Here is a 23,196-nt window from a genome sequence, read left to right on the forward strand (position 1 = left end):
TTCACATCTAGGAACAGGACGCTGTGTCAGGGAGAAGGTATATACTTAGCTTCACAGTCAGCTGTGGGGGGCCCAACGCCGGGCCCGTGCCCACTATCCCTAGAGACTGTCCCATCTCCCTGGTTTCACGTGCTCCTCCCGGCTGATGACTCACGCTGGGCCACATCTTTTCACGTGCTGACTGGCTATTTCAGTACATCCTTTTGTGAAGTCGGCCGGCTGGCGTCATCTGCCCCCTTCTTAATTGGGTCCTTTGTCTTTTTGGTCCTGACTCAGGCTTTTGTCGGAGATATGTACTGCAAAGCCTGTGGCCGGCCTATTCATCTTCTTAACTATGCCTTTGAGATAAGTTTTTAAACTTCAATGAAGTCTAATTTATTTTTGCCTCGTATCAGAGAGTTTTTTACATCTTAAGGAATCTTTGCCACCCTCAAATTCATGAACATATTCTGTTTTCTTCAAAAAGCTTCCTAGTTCTAGTTTTTATTTTCAGATCTCTGATCCAGCCTGAATTAAATTTTGCGTATGGTTTGCGGTGCACTTTTTTCCCATTCCAACATCCAGCTGTTCATGCAAGTTTTGCTGAAGACTTTCCTGGTTGGGTGCTGTGGCTCACGCCTGCAGTCAGGGCACTTTGGGAGGCTGAGGGAAGAGGACTGCTGGAGCTCAGGAGTCCAACATCAGCCTGGACAACATAGTGAGACCCAGTGTCTATAAATAATAAAAAAAAAATTAGCTGGGCATGGTGGTGTGTGCCTGTGGTCCCAGCTATTTGGGAGGCTGAGGCGGGAGGATCCCTCGAGCCCAGGAGGTGGAGGCTGCAGTAAGCCACGCTGAGCTGACATCAGACCACCGCTGCAGTCCAGCTTGGGCAACAGAGAAAAACAAAAAAGTCTCTCCTTTCTCCTTTTCCTCACTAAATGGCTGTGGCTGTGGCCCCTGCCCTGCGGGTGTGTCTCCTTCCTGTACGTCCTGTTCCGTCCCACCGCTCCATCGGTCTTCATGCTGACACCACGCTCCTTGCTGACGGTAGTAGCTTTCTCTAGGCCCTGAAATCCTGCTCTTTATCAAGGAGGTTTTGGCTTTCCCAGGTCACGTGCATTTCCACACACACGTCGAGGTTTCAGTGTGCCAGTTCCACAAATGCCTGTGGGAGTTCTGAGTGGGACGGCGCCAGCTCTCCAGATCGACTTGCGGAGAACAGACATCTGAGTCACACCGAGTCACTAATATTTTGTGAAGTATTTTTGCATCTATGTTCTTGAGAGTCCTGGTCTGTGAACACACACGTGCGTGCGCACACAGTGCTGGTCTGTGAATACACACACATGCACACACACACAGTGGTCTGTGAACACACACACAAAGAGTATTGGTCTGTGAACACACGTGCATGCGCACACAGTACTGGTCTGTGAACACACACACATGTACGCACACACAGTGCTGGTCTGTGAACACACACACATGCACATGCACACAGTGCGTGAACACATACACATGCACACACAACAGTGCTGGTCTGTGAACACACACGGTACTGGTCTGTGAACACAGGTGCACGCACACACAGTACTGGTCTGTGAACACATATACACGCACACACACGGTACTGGTCTGTGAACACAGGTGCACGCACACACGGTACTGGTCTGTGAACACACGTGCGCACGCACACGGTACTGGTCTGTGAACACACGTACACGGCACACATGGACTGGTCTGTGAACACGTGCATGCGCACACACGGTACTGGTCTGAACACACGTGCATGCGCACACGGTACTGGTCTGTGAACACACGTACGCATGCAAACGGTACTGGTCTGTAAACACACACACGTGCTCACGCACACACCTTCCCCCAAACAGAGTCCTCATCTGGCTTAGGTGTGAGAGTTATGATGAACTAAAGAGATGAGCTGGGAAGGGTTCCCTCCTCTCTTTTCTTTTTTTTTTTTTTTTTTTTTTTTTTTTTTTTTTGAGGCGGAGTTTCGCTCTTGTTACCCAGGCTGGAGTGCAATGGCGCGATCTCGGCTCACCACAACCTCCGCCTCCTGGGCTCAGGCAATTCTCCTGCCTCAGCCTCCTGAGTAGCTGGGATTACAGGCACGTGCCACCATGCCCAGCTAATTTTTTGTATTTTTAGTAGAGACGGGGTTTCACCATGTTGAGGAGGATGGTCTCGATCTCTCGACCTCGTGATCCACCCGCCTCGGCCTCCCAAAGTGCTAGGATTACAGGCTTGAGCCACCGCGCCCGGCCCCTCCTCTCTTTTCTTTAAAGAGTACCTCTTCTTTCTTGATTGTTAGAATTCACTGGTGAAGCCATCTGGGCCTGGAGTTTGGTGGAAGTTTTCTTTTTTTTTGAGACAGAGTCTCACTGTCAACCAAGCTGGAGTACAGTGGCACGATCTTGGCTAACTGCAGCCTCCGCCTCCCAGGTTCAAGAAATTCTCCTGCCTCAGCCTCCCAAGTAGCTAGGATTACAGGCGTGTGTCACCACACCCAACTAATTATTGAATTTTTAGTAGAGACGGGGTTTCGCCACACTGGCCAGGCTGTTCTCAAACTCCTGACCTCAGGTGATCCGCCTGCCTTGGCCTCCCAAAGTGCTGGGATTACAGGCGTGAGCCACTGCACCCAGCCAGGTCTTGCTTTTTAATCCACTCTACAATCACTGCTTTTAAACTAGTTTTTAGTCTTCTTACATTTAATGTAATTATTTTACAGATGGTTTTAAGTCTACAATCTTCTTATTTTTTATTTGTCCTATTTGTTCTCCCCTCCGGCCCTTTTCTGCTCTTTCATGAATTTAAGAAAGCATCTAAAATCCTACTTTCTATCTTCTATTGGCTTTTTAGCTACATTTGTTTTGAGTGATTGCTCTAGGAAATTATGTTATGCATCCTTCAGTTAGCAGAGTTGACCTTGAATGAACATTTCACGTGTAATGAAAGATCTTTACTCCAACATTAAATTCCCATTCTCTGTCTCAGCAGAGTCGTCCATGTGCCAAGAGTAGTGCTGAGTCCTAGAAGCTCAACGGAGACAACCTGTAATACTCATTCATGGTATCTGCTGCAATGAGGTAACCGGGCATGTTGCTAAGTACGCGACCACAGACTTGGTCAGTACCCGTGTGAAGAACCCTGGCTGTGACTCCAAGGCTCCTGCGCTGCACTCAGCCATCCATGCAGCTGCGGCTGTCGGTGCCCGCCACTGCGCCTGGCTGAAAAACACTTTTATGACCTACTTGAAATGACTTTCATGAATGTTGTTTTATGTATTTCCACACTGTCAATTTTACTCCTAAAAATTCCTCAATATGTCCACATCTGGATTTCCAAATATTCACTAACAGGAACCAGAGGTCCTTGAAGAAATGGCAGATTCCAGGGCTGAGCAGGGAAAACTCCTGGTAAGCCTGGAGTATCTTGTACCAAAAGCAGGAGCGCAAAGAACAATGGAGGTGGACAGAACAGACTGGCTCGAAAGGGTCCCACTGGCCGGCTGGAGACAACGTCACCATCTAACAGAATAATAACAGCAACGGATTATCGCACAACAAATCAAAAACCACAACCAAAAATGCTCCTGAGTCCACGGTGAGATTTAAACAAAGGAGCAGGGCCTTCAGCTAATAAACAGAAACAAGACTAGAGGGAGAAAGTCACTGCTTTGCAATCAGCAGTGTGAAGAACTGATTCAGGAAGGGGTCGTCAAGGGATGCTGAGGCCGATGAGAAGAGAGCCGCTGGGAGCAGGAGAGCCACACTGCCCCAGCGTCACCTCCTGGGTTCCTCGCTGGTGGGGAGAGGAAGGGGAAGTGATCAAGCTCAGCATCACAAATGATGGCACGAACAGACGCTTCTGTCTCCTGATCTGTGACGCAATGGGAAGCTACGCACGGTGGCCCACATGGCATTCCACAAGGCCAAAACATTCACCTTGAACCCAGCCATGAGGACACAGCGAGACAAAGCCTGACTGTGGGGCCATCTACAGTAGAGCTGGCCTGGGAGTTTTGGGAATGCTAAGGTCATGAAACACCACATGAACGAAGGAGGGAGGGAGGGAGTGAAGGGGCGGGAAGGGGTAAGAAACTCAAAGCAAACGTGGCAAAATGTCAGCGGAACTGAGCTACAGATTTTACGCATATGGGTGTTTATCGTACAATTTGTTTTTAAAGAGAGGGTCTCCCTGTTGCCCGGGTGGAGGGTGCAGTGGGTATTCACAGGCACGATCACAGCCCACACTAGAGCCTCCAACTCCTGAGCACAGGTGGTCCTCCTATCTCGGCCTCTGAGTGCTGGGATTATTGATGTGAGCCACTGAGCCTGGCCCATTGTACTATTTAAAAAACTTTCCTGTAAGTTAAAAGAATTTAACTTCGTCAGTGATTAAGAATCAGGCAATAATCAGTTTGTAGAAATGACCCTTCAGGGCCAGGCACGGTGGGTGATGCCAGTGGGAGATTGCTTGAGCTCAGGGTTCTGAGACCATCCCAGGCAACATGGCAAAACCCTGTCTCTACTAAAAATACAAAAAATTAGTCGGGTGTGGTTCCACGTGCCTATAGTCCCAGCTACACAAGAGGCTGTGGTGGGAGGATCAGTTGAACTCAGGAGGTCAAGGCTGCAGTGAGCTGAGAGCTTGTCACTGCACTACAGCCTGGGCAATGGGAGTGAGACCCTATTTCAAGTAAAAAGAAAAAAGAAAAAAAGAATCCTCCAAATCTGGGTAGTGGGCATTTCTCCTGGTTTGGTCTGGTGCCGTCAGAGTATTAAAGTGACAACGACCTGGTAGTTGAGTTATGTGCACTGCACCACAGCAAGGCATGCACGCCCACTCCGAGGCAGGAACACAGCCTGACTGTAGGATTAATACCATGACTGCTAATAAAATGTATTCCGTGACGGTGCGGTGGCTCACGCCTACCATCCAAGCACTTTTGGAAGGGAAGCAGGTTAATCACCTGAGGCCAGGATCTTGACAGCAGCCTGGGCAACTTAGTGAGACCCAGTCTCTACAAAAAAAATTTAAAAATTGGCCAGGCATGGTGGTAAGTGCCTGTGGTCCCAGCAACTTGGGAGCCTGAGGTGAGAGGATGGTTTGAGCATAGGAGGTAGAAGCTGCCGTGAGCTGTGATTACGCCACTGCACTCCAGCCTGGGAAACAGTGAGAAAATCACCCCTAAAAGAAAACCAAACCAAATGAAAACCAACCCAACCGAACCCATATTCTGGATTTATAGACTGGGTCTGTAATGAAGACTACAAAACTGACCAGCAATTGTACACATATTCACCTGCTGAGTTCCTAGCACATCACCGTCCACCACTGGCAGAGTCAGGGTTGTGGGCTGAGCTCTGTCTAGGTAGCTCAGCACTCAGCACTGCCGCGAGGCTCACCCTTCACTTCTCTCGTGCGACCTGTGAGCGCCTGGTGAGCATGCCGGCAGGCCACGTGAGTCTGACGTCTGAGTGTGCTGGCTGGCTGGAGGTCACTGCTCCTTCCAGATACAGTCACTATCTGCTCCCAGGAGGTCTCTCTTAAAGCAAAGATTAATTTGAAGGCAAAGCAAGGGCTCTTCCATTGAGATCTAAAGAATTAATTTCTGACCGTGCCCTTCACATATACTAAAGGTGACAGTGAATTTCTGATGTGAAATTATGTATTTAAGGGAAGGATTCTAACATTTTAATTTTCATCAGATTGTATTAATGTAGACATGAATGCTCAGTGTGGGATCCTAAGGAAGAAAATGTAATTAATCAACAGCAAGTTATACACGAAACATTTGTTAGCATCTATCTGCTTTACAGCTCCTTTGCTGATTTTTCTGTTTTAAGAAAAGAGATCACATCTTGTCAACAGAGGGAACTGTGGTCCTTCTAGGCCAATCGCAGCAGGGTCTTCTGGCCCAGGGTGCTGTGGGGGACCTGCTTTGGCTCTGCCTAGCACGTGCCTTGTGGCTGGGCAGTGCGGGTGATAGCTGGGGCCATCTGTCCCAGGAGCAGGAAGGTCCCAGTGTGTGGCTGATCCTGGCAATGCAAGGCTCGTCCTCTGGAAGGCTCTGGGACCCCGAGTGTCCTGACCCCCGCACACTTAGCAGGACTGTGTTGGGAAACTCCAGGCTACGATGTGCAACGCCCCATCCTTCCATGTGGCTCCAGACACAGACACTGTCCACCCACACAGCCAGGAGGCCGCATGAACTCCATATGGAAACACAAAACGAGAGCTCCCCGCGCTTGGAGAGTGGAAACACACAGCTGCCCCACACCAGGCACTGGGGGGACATCAGTGGGTGAGAACCGGAGGTGGCGCTCATGAGATGGGCGGGGCCGAGAGGGCGGATGGTGGATGTATTTCCTGAAGTGAGAGGTGAGCCTGCGGTACCCTGCACCGTCACAGGCCCTGCCAGGTACCACGCTGGGGCTTCCACTGGATAAACGTGAATGCCGGCCTCCCTCCCTCCCCTCTCCAACAAAAACAGGTTCTCCTAGTGGTCGAGAGGTAAGGGATGGATGTTCCCTGCCCTGTAGGCCCCAACAGGACTCTGTGGCCTCTCCTGGGAGCTCTAGCCTGGGCCATGGTCACAGTCACACAGCACACAGGCAACCACAGTGACCGTCCTTGAGACCAGGAGGCGTCAGGACCAGAAGGTTGCGTTCTCCTTCTGTTTGTGCCTTCTCGTCCTCTCTGCCAGCAGGTAGAGGGGCAGCAGCTGTGTGTGGACCCAGCCGAGGTACTGGAGCAGTGGAATGAGGGACAGAAGCCAGGCCGTGCAGAGCCCCTGTGGGCATGCAGGTGTGACCCTGTCCACCAGGCACAGGAGCTCAGCGTGATCAAGTGTCAACAGTGACACAATGCCATGGGGAGTTGGGGGGACTCGGCACCTCCCTCTGGTCATCCACAGCTCTGCTCACACACACACACCGGACCTTCAGACGCCCCTTCCGCCCAGGGAACCCTGGCCTGCATCTGGCACCGGCACGCATGCCCAGTGGCCTACCTGGAGCGGGTCCGCTTCCTGCTGGCTCCGGGGCTGCTGCTCACGCGGTAGGCAGTGGGCACACTCCTCTCTTCCCTCCGCCTCTCAGGGGAGTGGGCTCTCCTCCGAGGGGACCGGGAGCGGGACCTGGACAGAAGAGGACGCAGCGTTCAGCTCTGCAGCCCGGCTGGCGGGATGGGAACCACTTCCTGCTGCCCCGGCAGAGACTGAGCCCCGTCTGCAGAGCCCGCAGGGTGCTCCGAAGGGTGGTGCTTGTGCAGACCCCGAGGCTTCAGAGAACCCCTGCCAAGCTTCGCTACTCTACCGACAACTGGAACCCCGACTCCCACTTTAGAGGCAGAGATGGTCCCTCCCGTTCCACACACTTATCACACCAAGGATCAACTTTTAACCAATACACAGCTGACTTGAGGCTGGAGCTACGTGCTGCTGCTTCAAATGGTCACTGGCAACCAATTCTCCACGAGCCATGGCCGGTTGCGCGATTTATGACCACCTCAGGCTCGTTTCTCTTCCTTCCTCCTGCCCTGGCCCATTTATCTCCCTATAAACTTCAGCTCATCGATGTCTCTACCTACATTAGGTAAGAAAAGGCAGTCAAATTCCAGTGAGTCCTGTCTACCTGGCTGAACAGCGGCAATGAGAGACTGAACGGTCATGAAGCTTGAGGCCTAGCTGGAAATTTCTCTAGTTCACACTGATCTTACGGCCTCTCAGCACGGGTCATCAGGAACAGGCTGTGGGGCCCTGGCACGAAGCCTGACACCTTCAATCCAACTCAGAAATGCCAGTCTCACGACAGTTTCAGCTAACTTAAGTTTATGAGATTTCACCGATGCAAAGCCACCCATTAACACTGATTTCTCCTCCTCACGTGCCCAGAAAGGACACATCCCTCTCCTGTGGTGACATAATGCACACATATGGCCACGAAGACCGAAGCCTGCGCCCCTTCAGGGGTGACGTTCCTTAGTGGAGGCCCCTGAGCCATGAGTTTGGCTCAGAAGAGCGCGCAGAGACAGATCTGGCGGCAGTGAGGCCGCTTGGTAACTTCCTGGCTTGGCTGCCACTGTCACGGGATGCGCTGCTCTGACAGGGCTCCGCACACGTCCCTGGGGAGGCTGTGGCTCTGTGACATGGAGGCACGTGCAGAATAAAAGGCAGTGGGCGGGGCGCTACCACAACTCTAAAACAAGCTCTGCTTAATCAAAGCTACAGAAGCGACAGCAGCTAGGGAATGCTTGCTCGGGCTTAGAATTCTACAGCAAACTCAGTCATCAGGAAAAACATCAGTTTTTAAGGCCTGAAAATTTGTGACTTTGAAATACAATAGATTTTGTAGCGGCTATTAGTTATGGGCTTCTTTAAAGGGAAGTGGCTATTGCCAGCAGATTTTCATGTTACCTGGGGAAAATGCCCATCTCAGAATTAGGGGCTACATGCCAATTAGACAATTCTTTAAGTTTTACTTGAGTTAAAGAAGCTTTAATGCTTTTTATTCTGTTAATTAAGCTTCTCATATTGATACCACAACACAGTGCGAGAAAACAAGAATTCCATTCTATAAGCAAATAATCCGTATCATGTGACCAGAGGCCTTCTTAAAGATGAGGTGGTCTGCGTTAGACACTTTCAAGCATAATGTGAATCATAGTTTTTTTTCCTAAAAAAGCATAATGGTTTGCTTTCAAATAAAGACATAATGAGACCTTCCTCAATGATGAAACTCTAGAAATCTTATCTGAATGACAGTGGTCACATCTATAAACAGCCTCTTTCTCCAGCATTTAACCATTTCATGGACTCCACTTCCTCCATTCACCTCCCCAGCCCGGCCTTTCAGTCACGGAGTCATCTGCGCAGAGGACTCAGCAGCAAAGGTCTGCCTCTGGCACAGCTGAGCCACCAGCAGGCTCCTGAGGCCGAGTTTTTCTCAAGTTTAAACTGTGGATCCGACTTCAGGTGCAATTCCTCCTGCGTCCGGAGCCCGGTGACAGCTGCTGCAGCTCCTCCTCCTTCCCGTACCGCTCAGTGCAGACACCCTCTGGTCTCATCTGTGTTTGGCTACGATTCACTTTGATTCACTTTGCAAGGGATGGAACGGTGGTCCTCACCTCAGCGACCAACACTACCGCTCAGGGAACTGCAAACATCTGTTTTCCCCTTTAAGGAGCAGGATTAGGAGACGAGTCATCGCCTCCACTGATGTCACGGGAAAAAAGGACAATGAGGAGTCTCAACTTTCAACTTAAAGCAGAATCCCAGCGTCCCTTCTGAATGCTAAACAAGACTCCTGAGAAACGTCTTCCACACCCCCAGTCTCCCCCACCAACCCCAAGTACGTAGAGACTAATTTCTACAAAGAAATAGATTTTTATCATCTAGAACTCCCACAAGTCCAAGGTAACTATGAAGATGCATTTAGATACCTAAATGAACACAAGAGAGCATCTTAGCAAAAGTTTAAAAAACAAACTTAGTTTCAAGCTGATACTTATTAAAATTTACTTTTCGGTAGTAAATGAACTGCATGAGCACTTCCTCCTTCCCTTAAGATAAAGAACCAGATGCGACATAAAAATACAAATAAAAATAGAAAACAAGCCAATACAAGTCTTTTGCTTTATTTATTTAATTAATTTATTTATTTTTGAGACAGAGTCTTGCTCTGTTGCCCAGGCGGGAGTGTAGTGGCGTGATCTCAGCTCACTGCAACCTCTGCTTCCTGGGTTCAAGCAATTCTTCTGACTCAGCCTCCCAAGTAGCTGGGATTACACATGCCACCATGCCTGGCTGATTTTTCTATTTTTAGGAGAGATGGGGTTTCACCATGTTGGCCAGACTAGTCTTAACTCCTGACCTCAGGTGATCCACTGGCCTCGGCCGCCCAAAGTGCTGGGATTATAGGCGTGAGCCACTGTGCCTGGCCTCAACGTTGAGTTAAAAGACTCTAACTACTACCTTGTCATAATCAGTATCCTTTCTGAGAAGTGACACAGTGATTTTCCAAAACTAAAGATTTTTCCCATGACTAATTTACCACTGGAGATCCAGAGTCACCTGTAACTTGGCCATATTGAATCAATGGGACTTCACAGGAACAGTATGACATGATATCCGTGTTCACTGCGCTGTAAGAAGGCATTCTAGTCTCAACTTTCCATATTTCACATAGAACTTTTGTAGTTTAGTATATAAAACAAGATGCATCCCAGGTAGCATCCTGCCACAATCAGAAATACTAACAACTGCGTATTCCACCATGGGCGGGCAGCAGTCATCAAAAATGACCGATCAGGTCTGTTCAGGTCCAGGTGACACGTCCAATCCATTCCGAGTGGAGGCTGCATTTTTTTTTTTTAAATATGTTTGGAGGCTGCATTTCTTAACAGTTTATTCTATCTGCTGACAAAAGCATTAGTACTTTCAATATTTGGGTGAAAATTTAGTTATCTTTTATACTCCAATAATTTATATTACTGAGGAGACCACCATACCCTCCCATTTATAACTTGTATTTTAGAGCCGCTTGGATTCCTGGAAATGATTACTGTTGGCAGAGCTTGGATGGAGGAAGTGTATTTGCAGCCGATTTAGAAAAATGCAATCCTACTCAATAAAACATGCATTCCCTGTTCCCAGAAGAGCTGAGGCAGAATTCCACAAAAAAGGTCATGGTAAGAAACCACCAGCCTATCATTATTTTTTTGTAGAGAATATGTTGATTAGGCTAGATTGCAGCTCCTGCACTCAAGGGACCCTCCTGCCTCTGCCTCCCAAGCAGCTGGGGCTTCACTAGCTTGTTGAGCTGACGTCCTTGGGCTCTGGAGCCCACGGCACCAGTGGCCTCTGCACCCAGCTATGCCCTTGGCCCTGTGGAGGGGAACTACTGCCAGGGGCCAGCACCCACGGCAGAACTTGCTAGACAATCCCACACCTGGAAGACTTTGTTTGATAATATTCTTTTTATTTTACAATAAAGTTGGACTTTGCCTTCACATTTTGAGTAAGTTGCAAAATCAAATGCTTTTTAATCAGTTATTTACAATTAACTATCTTCTCAGCCACTGAGATTAATGAAAAATTCGAGTGTTCTGAAAACATTTTACTGTGTTGTAAAATATTTTAAATGTAGGTCGAATTAAAATTGGTAGCCTACCATCACAGTAGAAACCATGCTCAGATAATTTTCACGTTAATTTTTTCTTTTAACTGAAAGTCACAAACTAATGAGTAGGATTTTGCTTCTTGGACTTGTCAGCACTGAATAAACCTATTCTAAAATCAATCATTCCAATAACATGTACAATGACTTTTTCTACTATAGACTAGGCAACAGAATCCAAGTGTTAGTGAAGACTTTCAGTTCTGAGTAATGATCTGGGAAAAGCTGACAGCCACAACATCACCTTTCCTTACAAACAAATGGACAGAACCTGAAGTATCAGGCTGTGTTCACAAAAACTCCCCACAGTAAAGCTGAGCTACTTTCTTATACTAAAGAAACACCGTGAACAGCCTTACAATGATCGGTCCCCAAGGCTTGGGATTTAGGAAGGAATTATACATTTTGTTTGAGCCTATAGAAAAGGAAAATTGGGAAGAATTTTACTGACTATAGTTCCTAGGAGGGCTTCTTTATGCCTATCATCAGCTATGTAATGTCATAAGAAACATTTTCAAAAAGGAAATTTAAAATTTTAATCTTCATTTGATTGCATTTAGAGGCAGGGCTTTGCTGTCACCCGGGATGGAGCACAGTGGTGTGATCAGGGCTCACTGCACTGATCAATCCTCCTGCCTCAGACTCTGTATGTGCTCAGGAGTTCGAAGTATGCACTGACACACCTGGCTAATTTAAAAAAATATTTTGTAAAAAAAAAAAAAAAATCTATATCTATATCTATATCTATATCTATATCTATTCTGTAGATATAGGGTTTCACTATGTTGCCAAAGCTAGTCTTGAACTCCTGGCCTCAAAATAATCCTCTCATCTCGGTGTCCCAAAGCACTGGGATTACAAGTGTGGGCCATTGTGCCTGGCTTCAAATGAGAAAGTTTTAAAAAGCTTTGATATAATAATACCAGTTCCTGGGAGCCTTTAAAAATTGAAGATATGTTAGCTAAATTGTTCACTGGATTAGAAAATGGCAAGGGCTTCTGTGTCTATGTGTGTTTAATGGTAAGAAGTAATGAAACGTTTAAAACACAGAAATGCACAGTGAAGGATCAAACTGATTTATCATGGATTCAAAACCGATTTTACTGTAGAGAAAAGTGAGTATAAACGCTTGCCAAATCTCAAGTGTTGGCCAGGGTAAAAATGAGGAAAGCAGACCGGGCGTGGTGGCTCATGCCTGTAATCCCATCACTTTGGGAGGCCAAGACGGGTGGATCACCTGAGGTCAGGAGTTGGAGACCAGCCTGGCCAACGTGGTGAAACCCCACAAAATTAGCTGACGCTGAGGCAGGAGAGTCGCTTGAACCCGGGAGGCAGAGGTTGCAGTGAGCCAGGATCACACCACTGCACTCCAGCCTGGGCAACAAGAGCAGAAACTCTGCCCCCCACGCCCCCACACGCAAAGCATATTGTTTTCAGGATATATTCAGAAAGGCAAATGTGTAAAATTATACTTAAAAAAGCCCATAAAGGGCCCAGGCATGTGTATTTTTCCTATGAAAACCTAAGAGCTAATATGGATTCTAGAAGAAAAACTAGATGAGCACAGTCAGAGCTGCACTAGAGGATCTGAGGAGAGGAGAGCCAGCCAACGCTCAGTGACAAACCTGACGGGGCCCTGAAAGTGCGGTGCGCGGTGCGACCTCCTGAGGCCGGACGCTGCTTTGTTTCCCAACACTTGTTCTCACCAGGAAGTATTCTAAGACTCTGAAATGTTTTCATGTTTTTAATTTCTGCTGCCAGAGATGTTAACCGCCTTTCTGAAAAACGGACTCATCAAGAAGGCCTTTGGTTTAATAGTGACCTCAGAGGGAGGCAGGGGAGGAGACACTGCACCGGGGCTGCGCTCTGCACACACTGCACACACACTCACGGGTGCCACACTCTGCACACACACTCACTCTGCACACACTGCCCACACACTCACGGGGCCACACTCACTCTGCACACACACTCTGCACACACTCTCACGGGTGCCACACTCACTCTGCACACTCACTCTGCACACACTGCACACACACGGGTGCCACACTCACTCTGCACACACACTCTGCACACACACTCACTCTGCACACACTGCACACACACTGGCACCACACTCCACACACTGCACACGCTCACTCTGCACACACTGCACACATGCTCACTCACTGGTTCCATGCTCCGCACACACTCTGCACACACACTCTGCACACTCACGGGTGCCACACTCACTCTGCACACACTGCACACACACGGGTGCCACACTCACTCTGCACACACACTCACTCTGCACACACTGCACACACACTGGCACCACACTCCACACACTGCACACGCTCACTCTGCACACACTGCACATATGCTCACTCACTGGTTCCATGCTCCGCACACTCTGCACACACACTCTGCACACACACTCACGGGTGCCACACTCACTCTGCACACACACTCACTGCACACACACTCACGGGTGCCACACTCACTCTGCACACACACTCTGCACACACACTCACTCTGCACACACACTGGCACCACACTCCACACACACTGCACACATGCTCACTCACTGGTGCCGTGCTCCGCACACACTCACTCTGCACACACACTGCACACACACGGGCGCCACACTCCACACGCTCACTCTGCACACATCACACACGCTCTGCACACACGCTCACTGCACACACGCTCACTGGTATCACACTTGCACACACTGCACACACGCTCGTTGGGGCCACACTCTACATACTGCACACATGCTCACTCATTGGCACCGCACTCCGCACAGACGCTCACTCACTGGTGCTGCACTCTGCACACTCACTTTGTACACACACTGCACACATGCTCACTCATTGGCGCCGCACTCCACACACACTGCACACGCTCACTCTGCACACGCTCACTCTGCACACACGCTCACTGGTGCCACACGCTGCACACACTCTGCACATACGATCACTGGGGCTGCACTCTGCAGATTGCACACATGCTCACTCACTGGCACCGCACTCCACACACACGCTCACTCACCAGTGCCGCACTCTGCACACTCACTCTGTACACACACTCTGCACACATGCTCACTCATTGGCGCCCCACTCCACACACACTGCACACATGCTCACCAGCGCCACACTCTGCACACTGCACACACACGCTCTGCAGAGAATCCAAACCCAGACATTTTAGAAGAAATTAGCATGGGAAACTTCACTTGTACAAATAAAACAAAAGACTCTCCAGCCCACCACCCTCGGTTTCACACAATCAGCAAATGTGCTCCGCTTGCTTCCAGCACCTGTTACAATGTAAATAAATCAATTTTTAAAAACCTGGCAGTAGGTGATGGGCTCTGAAAAGTTAAGTAGAGGCCAGGCATGGTGGTGGCTCACGCCTGTAATTTCAGCACTCTGGGAGGTTGAGAGGCCAAGGCAGGCGGATCCCCTGAGGTCAGGAGTTCGTGACCATCCTGGGCAACGTGGTGAAAGCCGCCTCTACTAAAAGTACAAATATTAGCTGGGTGTGGTGGTGGGCGCCTGTGATCCTAGCTGCTCAGAAGGCTGAGGCAGGAGAACTGCTTGAACCTGGGAGGCGGAGGTTTCACTGAGCCAAGATCCTACGACTGCACTCCAGCCTGGGCAACAAGAATAAAACTCTAGGAACAGGAACAAAACAAACACAACCTTAAAAAGATCTTACTTGGCCTGGCAGCGCACACAGACGCGTGCACGTGCACACGTGGGTCTGTGTAATACAAGCAGTGCTGATTTTCAACTTTCCACCTGGTGCTACTGAGCATCCGGTGAAGGACACGGGTCACAAGGGCACCAGAGGTGCTGCCTGGCCACCTACCTGGAGCGCCGCACCGTCCGATAGGCACTGGGAAGAGAATGCTTCGCTTTCGAGTGCGACCTAGACCTGGACTTGGATGACGAGTGGTACTTGGGAGAACGCGATCTCGTTCGAGATCTTTTTTTGTGCTTTTTCTTTTTCTTTTCTTTCTCTTCCTCTCTCGGTGGATCTCTGCTTTTGCTCGAAGGCCTATCGGGTGGTTTAACTTCTAAAGGAGGCAGAGGTCTGCCTCCAGTCAGTAGAGGGCAGGGTGTAGTGCTGGATTCCTGAGAATAGAAGGAAAATCTGGGTATTAACAGGGAAAACAGGGTATTTAAAAGGATGTCTATTTATAAAATTTCAACTTCGGGCCCCTCACACCAACAAACATAGCAGCCATCCCTCAGAAAGACTTGTCTCCTCCTGTGGCCATCCAGAGTGACCTCCTTGCCACCTTGCAGGATGCAAAAGGAGAGAGTGGACTCTCTGGTCCCCATGCCTTTCCACAGGCAGCACTCCCTTCCCAGCCCCCGGGTTCTGGTCTGCAGAGCCAAAAAGAAGAGCACAGTCTTAGAGATGCTATGTTGGACTATCAGAGGAGAGATTCTTCAACCTCCCATATTAGGTTGTTAAATGAATCTGTACTACTCTGACAACAATTTTTAAAGAAGGTCTAAACTAAAGGGTGTTTCCCTAGATGTTTGAAAAGCTCTCCATCTGAGTGTCACATACATACAGAAGAGCACATGAATCCTAAATGCACGGACACATTTTTACCACAGGCGTATGGGAGACAGCGCCCTTCAAAAGTGCAGGCTGCAGCCACCACCTGCTGCACCTCCTCTTTCCCTAGAAAGGTCACTCCTCAATTCACTTTGAGTGAATTTTAAGCTATAGCCACTAGACACTTCACATCTCGAAGACACCGTGAAAAATCTGTAATTAATCATTTAGTGTCTCGAAGAAATTCAGGCTAGCAACAAATGTGCTATGTTGGCCAGGCTGGTCTCAAACTCCCGGCCTCAAGTGATCTGCATGCCTCAGCTTCCCCAGCTGCTCCCCGGGGAGAGAGCTCCAGCCCAGCCCGGGGAACAGTGTGCGCAGGATGGCATCTGTGAAAGGGAAACTGCAGAGGGGATTCCCTTCCTTCCTTCCTCCCCTGAGGTCGGCTGTGGCAAGGCCCACTGGCTAAGGGAAACACCGTGGAAATAATTCTTCTACACCTGTGCTTCTTACATTGGCGGAGAGAAAAAGCAATTCAGGGGCGCCCTACCGGGGCAGGCTGCAATTTAAGATGAGAGTCCACTGGAGCTGGGTGCTTTAGGATGGCACCGTGATTCCTCAGCCCTCTGCTCAGCCTCCTGTTTCCCTTCACAGTGCCCTCTCATGCCCCCCTACTGTGGGCGTGCTGAGGCCGGGGGGTGGGGGGTGAATTCCTCCTCTGATGGGATCCGACGGCCAAGTTCATCTTTAAGCCTCTGCCTAAATTATCTCCAGGGACATTTTGGTTAAAAAAAAAATCTGTTTTACTGTGGGACAGTTCTTATCGAAAAGGCCTTTCTCATTTAAAATTCTGCAAGCCTAACAATATTTTTCAGGGTAAACGTTTAAAACATTTTTTGGGCTGGGTGCGGTGGCTCAAGCCTGTAATCCCAGCTACTCAGGAGGCTGAGGCAGGAGAATTGCCTGAACCCAGGAGGTGGAGGTTGCAGTGAGCCGAGATCGCGCCATTGCACTCCAGCCTGGGTGACAAGAGTGAAACTCCGTCTCAAAAAAAAAACAACAAAAAAACCCGCATTTTTTGTTTTGTTTTGATGTCTTGCTCTGTCACTTGGGGTGGGGTGCAGTGATGTGATCTCAGCTCACTGCAACCTCAGCCTCCTGGCCTCAAGTGATTTCTGTGCCTCAGCCTCCTGAGTAGCTGTGATTACAGGCATGTGCCACCATGCCCAGCTGATTTTTTTGTACTTTGAGCAGATAAAGGGTTTTGCTACGTTGGCCAGGCTGGTCTCAAACTCCTGGCCTCAAGTGATCTGCGTACCTCAGCCTCCCAAAACGTAGAGATTACAAGTGTGAACCACTGAGCCCAGCTAAAATATTTTATTGCTAACATAATTCTTTCTTTTCTTTTTTTTTTTTTTTTTAAGGTAGTTTCACCCTTGTTGCTCAGGCTGGAGTGCAATGGCCTGATCTCCGCCACAACCTCAGCCTCCTCGGTTCAAGTGATTCTCCCGCCTCTGACTCCCAGGTAGATGGGATGACAGGAATGAGCCACCATGCCCAGCCTGCCAACATAATTCTGACATATAAACATTGGATGAGAAACCAAGCTCTGTATCTAAGAACATGCATCCCACTCTGGCATTAGTCAAGATTTGCCCATAAGCAATGCTAAATGATCCTTTTAAGTTAAAAATACAATAAATAAAAGGTAGTAAGCTTTACAACTGCAGAGGTTCAGCATTCTAGCTATGGCCTCTCCCACACGCACCGAAAGGGAGAGGCTTCCATTCTGCAAAGAGCCAAGAAGATAGGTCTGTGAGCTGAGCACAGCCACGGGGGCGAGCTCTGGGCAGGCAGCAGAGAAACCAGCAGAGGCACTAAAAAAATCCCAATATCCACAGACTCTAAGTCAGAAGGACACGCTGTGCAGAAAGCAAGCTGGCCCCGGGGAGGAAAAACGCCACTGGGAACCTCAGCGCAGGCACCTGTGAGTGTTCGGGGATGTCGGAGCTGGTCCTTTCAGAAACAAGGCCCAGGAGTTCCCCAGGAAAACACAGAGAAAGATCATGAGAGGGAGGGCCGAGACACACACTCCACCCGGAGTAGGGCGTCTTTTCTGTGGCAAGAAGGAAGAGAGATGCGTCACTGCTGTCATTTTCTGGTGAAGGACTCCCCTTGTTTACTCTTTCCATGCTCACAAAATCACCGCACTAATTTGGTGTGTGACTGACAACATGCTGCATTAAAACAGAGGGAGATGGAAAAGCCGGTCCCTGGCAAGTGACCGTGAAAGATGACAGCACACGTGTGAGGCGCCATCTGAGGCACAGTCAGAGGCAGGAGCACGCGGGGCAGCTCAGCGGCTGAGTTTCTATTCGTATTTTCACTGCCAACTTAATGATTTGTGCCTCTGAACTTTATCATTTTTTTTTGCCTTTATCCTAACGAATGCCTGATTCTTCCCGGACGCCGGACAAGCACTCAGGTACCAACAGGGTAGGACGTAAAGACTGCCACCCTGACCCCCCACTGAGCTGACATTCAGCACTGATTGTGACATGCCTTCTGGGGCTTGTCACAGACACCCCTTCCGGGATGGCAGAGCTACAGAGCACTGTAACACGCTTGGATGCTGCTTTGAGGCCCGTGCAAGCCTGCTCCCACAAGGGAGGAGCGACCGCCGGCTCCAGCACTCCTTTGCTCGGGTTCCCACATCCGGCCGCTCGTGTGCTCCCCTCGACAAGGGATTGAGTGGTGTCCGAGTAATGGGCCACCCCCTGTGCGAGTCCTGAGAAGGGGTCAAGGAAACTCTCACGTCTGATATGCAGGTTTATATGCACTATTTTTGCATATGCGTTTATACATTTTATAAACCAGTGGAAAATCTCGAGTACTGCCAGTATCTTCCCATGCCAAGAGGCACAGTTTAGGACATCACTCGCCACAGTGCTGAATATGAAAAATCACCTCTCTTAACGATCGACGGGGCTGAACACAGACATGGATGCAGAAAGACCGAGTACAAACGGGAACTGAGCACGTTCAAGAAGGCTCTTGAGTCACCGGGGCAGACGTATGACTTACTGAATGTGTCGCATGTAGCGACGTGCTCCTCAAACTGAAATAAATTCCAGGTGTGGTGGTCAAAAGCGCACCAGGGGAAACAACGCTCGTGACACTGACGACAAGCAGCTAGCATGAGGCCAGGTAGAGAAAGGTAACCAGAAGAAACACGGGCCCCGTAAGGGAAAGCCAGCTCAAAGGCTGCAGACAACGCTGAGAAACGGAAGCCAAGTGACTCAGTATCACCTACCACTGAATACCAAAGTTAAAGCTGTTTTCCCACCGAAGCCGACAGGGGCATGCAGAAGCAGGAGCAAGTGAGACTGCTACGATCCCTTCAGAGGTCAATCTGCCAGTATCTCAAATAAAAAAAGCAATTCCACGGTGAGAATTTCCCCCATGGGTGCACTCGCTGGAGTCCACAAGACACAGGACACGGATCAGGTCAAAGTGGCACTGTTCACAAAAGACCCGAGTCGCAGCTCACACGCCCCACAGCAGAGGAGGGGCACACGTGGTGGGGGGATTTACAGGTAAAATACTTACAGCCGTTCAGCCAGTAAATATCTACCGAGTGCCTGTAACACACCAAACACCACCGTAAGCACTGACAACAGAAGGATCTCTACTATAACTGAAAAAGGCAAGATGTCAGAAGACGTAGGGTGTGATCCCGTAATTGGGAGGTTTTCCATCTCTACACACATGAATCACATTTGTTTCCCTCAGGGATACACAGGAAACAAAGGGGGTGGATGCACGTGACTGATCTCATTCAGCTGAAAATCAAACGGGGCCCGAGGCGCCTACTGAGTGGCCAGACCCAGAGGACACTGTGCTAGGTGAAGACATCCGGCACAGAAGCACAGACCCTGCAGAATCCGACTCACGCACCGCCCCGAGTCCAGGTCACAGAGACTGAAAGCAGGTGGTGCCAGGGCTGGCGGGCGGGGAGGGCGGGAGGTACTCTTTAAAGGCTGTAGAGTTTTGGTGCTGGAAGATAAACATTTCGGTAATGGTTGCACAGTGCAAATATATTTGATGCCAGCATAAGCTGTACAGTTAAAAAAGGTAAAATGGTAACCTTCATGTTAAAAACCCAAAATATACATAAGGGAGAGAATTCAGAGGAATTTTAAAAATTGCCATTTCCACAGGAATTAAAAAAAAAAAAAATAACAAGAAGGAGAGCACCTTTCCTTTCTGTTTTATATCTTTCTCTAGCATTTGAACTTTAAAAATCATGTTTATCATACAGATACATCGCTTTTTTTTTTTTTTTTTTTTTTGAGACAAGAGTTTTAGTTTGTCGCCAGGCGCCAGGCTGGAGTGCAGTGGCGCGATCTCCGCTCACGGCAACCTCCGCCTCCTGGGTTCAGGTAATTCTCCTGCCTCAGCCTCCCGAGTAGCTGGGATTACGGGCACGCGCCACCATGCCCGGCTAATTTTCTGTATTTTTAGTAAAGACAGGGTTTCACCATGTTGACCAGGATGGTCTCGATCTCTTGACCTCGTGATCCACCCGCCTTGGCCTCCCAGAGTGCTGGGATTACAGGCGTGAGCCACTGCGTCCGGCCCGGATTCATCACTTTTATAAAACGCAATGTAAAGACAGAAAAGCCAGAGTCCTTCAGGCCATCAGCTACACCATGGCTGTTTCCAGCCAACTTGAAGATGATGATAAAATTCCTGCCGTGTGACGCCAGGCCTTGTACGGGGGAGTGTCCTCATGCCACCCTGCTTGCGGTTTCTCCCCACAGAGCCAGACTGAACTGGTCGTGGCCCTGACAGACGTGGGGGACGCCATGAGCCTCCTGGGGCCAGTGCGCTGTCGGCCACACAGGCTTCCTCGCCCAGGGTGTGAGGTGGCCAAATGTGATCTTATTTCAAGTCCTCCTGGACTCTGAGAATTTTACAACTACAAAGTTGGGTCAAGTGTCTCAATATCAGTGAGTAAAGTATATGCTAGAATACTTCCTTAGTAAAGTCAAGGGTAACCTGTCCCCTGAAGCTGTTTTAGGCTAAAAATATTTTTAAGTTTGAACCTTATTTATGACAATTGCCAACTTAATTACAAGTATTTTTGTTTCAGAAGCAATTAAAGACATTTATCACCATCTGCTACGATCATTACATTTTTGCTGCATGTCTTGGCAGCTTAACCTGCACATATACACACACAGACTTGTATCCAGGGAGAGCATCCCAGTGATTACTCATTTCTATGTTTCATAGATCCAAAAACCATTGCTTGCAAACAGGAGAGGTGAGAGAAGGTACGTATAAAAGTAATAGGATAAAGGCCTAAGCTAAACCTATCCTGTGTTTATAAGGAAATAATTCTGGTTGCTGTGATGTGGAACTACAGCAGATCGGGAAAAACTGGGTCAGTGATAAATTACAGTTGTGACTGAGCTTCACTGGAAATTTTATTAGACTATACAGACACAGTCATGTAGTATCACTGGTTAAGGTATTCTTGCAAATGCCTTTCAATTAATCCCTTTATCTGCTGCACAAATAGTATCAAAACATGACAAAGGAAATGACGGCGACCCGTCCGCCCTGCGGTGGTCCCTTCCTCTCTTCAGCTCCCTCGCCTCCTTGCCGCGTGCATGTTTGCATGGCTGCAGCCACAGAAGTAGAGGTATTTTACACTGCGCTTCTCTTGTGTGCTGCATTAGAAGCATTTTTGTGTGGCCACAAAAGTCCTCATTATCATTTTTGTTGCTGTTTATTTCATTCCCTTATTGCTGCAGAATATCCTTTTTTTTGAGATGGAGTCTCACTCTGTTCCCCAGGCTGGAGTCCAGTGACGTGATCACGGCTCACTCCGGGTTCAAGAGATTCTGCTGCCTCAGTCTGCCAAGGAGCTGGGATTATAGGCATATGCCACCATGCCCTGCTAATTTTTTGCATTTTTAGTAGAGATGACATTTCACCATGTTGGCCAGGCTGGTCTTGAACTCCTGACCTCAGGCAATCCACCCACTTTGGCCTCCCAAAGTGCTGGGATTACAGGGATGAGCCACGGTGCCCAGCCAAGAAATCCTACTGAAGCTGAGGAATAGCCAGGCGCAGTGGCTCACACCTGTAACCCCGGCACTCTGGGAGGCCGAGGTGGGTGGATCAGGTCAGGAGATTGAGACCAGCCTGGCCAACGTGGTGAAACCCCATCTCTACTAAAACTACGAAAATCAGCTGGGCGTGGTGGCGTGCACCTGCGGTCCCAGCTACTCAGGAGGCTGAGGCAGGAGAATTGCTTGAATCTGGGAGGCGGAGGCTGCAGTGAGCCAAGATCGCACCACTGCACTACAGCCTGGGCAACAGAGCAAGACTCCATTACACATACACACATGCATGCGCGCACACATACACGCTGAGGAGTGACCACAGATTCTTTTTGCTTTTGCCATAACTGGCAGAAGTGAGGAGACAGGAGGTGGCCCCGACTCTGAGGAGCTATGAAAAGGCTATGAGATGGTGTCTGGAGGGCTGCTGGGCATTCCCACCTTCTTGAACTGGCACACTGAATGGCCCAGAGGACTGGGCGCCACTGACCTGTGGAGCTGAGGCTACAGACAGTGGCCTGAACACTCAGGAATCAAGAGGCAGGAGCCCACCGGTGGCACTTGGGGACTTGACAGGGTCTCATGCAAGCTCACCTTCTCTGCTTCTCTTATCTAACTCTCTCCTCCTTGTCCATCAGCTATTACTTCTGAGGCCTCCTGCCAGATGGGAGAGGATTTGACTCAATCCCAAGAGCAGAAAGCTGATTCAGCCTTCAGTATCATTTGAAAAGTCTGAGCTCAGAATGTTGTTTTCCACAGAAAAATAAGCCAAGTGACTTCAAGCAGAGAATCAGTTTTGAATAATGGCCCTGGACTCTTAGAAACATCAATATAATTAAAGTGAAAAGCTCATTCTGTATTATGAGAAAAAAACAGCTACAAAGGACATTTAGGGCCACCTGGAACAATGCGGCTTCGGCCTGCAGGGAAGGTGACGTGTGTCAGTGGGCAGAGCGGTCACCACGTCTGCAAACGCCTTTCAGGGAAGGTGCGCAGGCGGGGGTCCACGTGGAGCACACGGATGAGTGAGCACACGCACATGCTTGCCTGGGGCACTGGGGTCATCTTACCATTCTTTCAATTTTTTTAAGGTTTGAAACTTTTCAAAAAGCAAAACTCCTGGAGTTACTACTTTTTTTATTCTTTCCAACTTTTATTTATTTCATCACCAGGCAGTGAGCAGAGAAGCTGACAGGCAGATTTTTGATCTTCATCCTCCCCCTTCTCCTGCCCTCCACCCTCCATTAGGCCCTGGTGACTGTCGTTCCCTTCTCTGTGCATGTGCACTCAGTGTTCAGTTCTCACTTATAAGCGAGAACAAG

The 23,196-nt window shown here is 49.0% G+C and overlaps 1 protein-coding gene across 3 annotated transcripts in view; it reads right to left on the reverse strand.

Moving 5' to 3' along the window:
• SFSWAP (splicing factor SWAP) overlaps positions 1 to 23,196 on the reverse strand; it is an 88,287-nt gene that overhangs the window by 5,170 nt on the left and 59,921 nt on the right. For all 3 annotated transcript variants that reach the window (XM_074402010.1, XM_003937090.3, XM_010347619.3), the window contains 2 exons: positions 15,039 to 15,304; positions 7,019 to 7,144 (listed from right to left, as the gene is read on the reverse strand). In XM_074402010.1, the coding sequence (XP_074258111.1) occupies positions 7,019 to 7,144; positions 15,039 to 15,304 (392 nt within the window). The remainder of the gene's footprint in view (positions 1 to 7,018; positions 7,145 to 15,038; positions 15,305 to 23,196) is intronic.

This window comes from Saimiri boliviensis, chromosome 7 (assembly GCF_048565385.1).
Source record: "Saimiri boliviensis isolate mSaiBol1 chromosome 7, mSaiBol1.pri, whole genome shotgun sequence".
NCBI lineage: Eukaryota > Metazoa > Chordata > Mammalia > Primates > Cebidae > Saimiri > Saimiri boliviensis.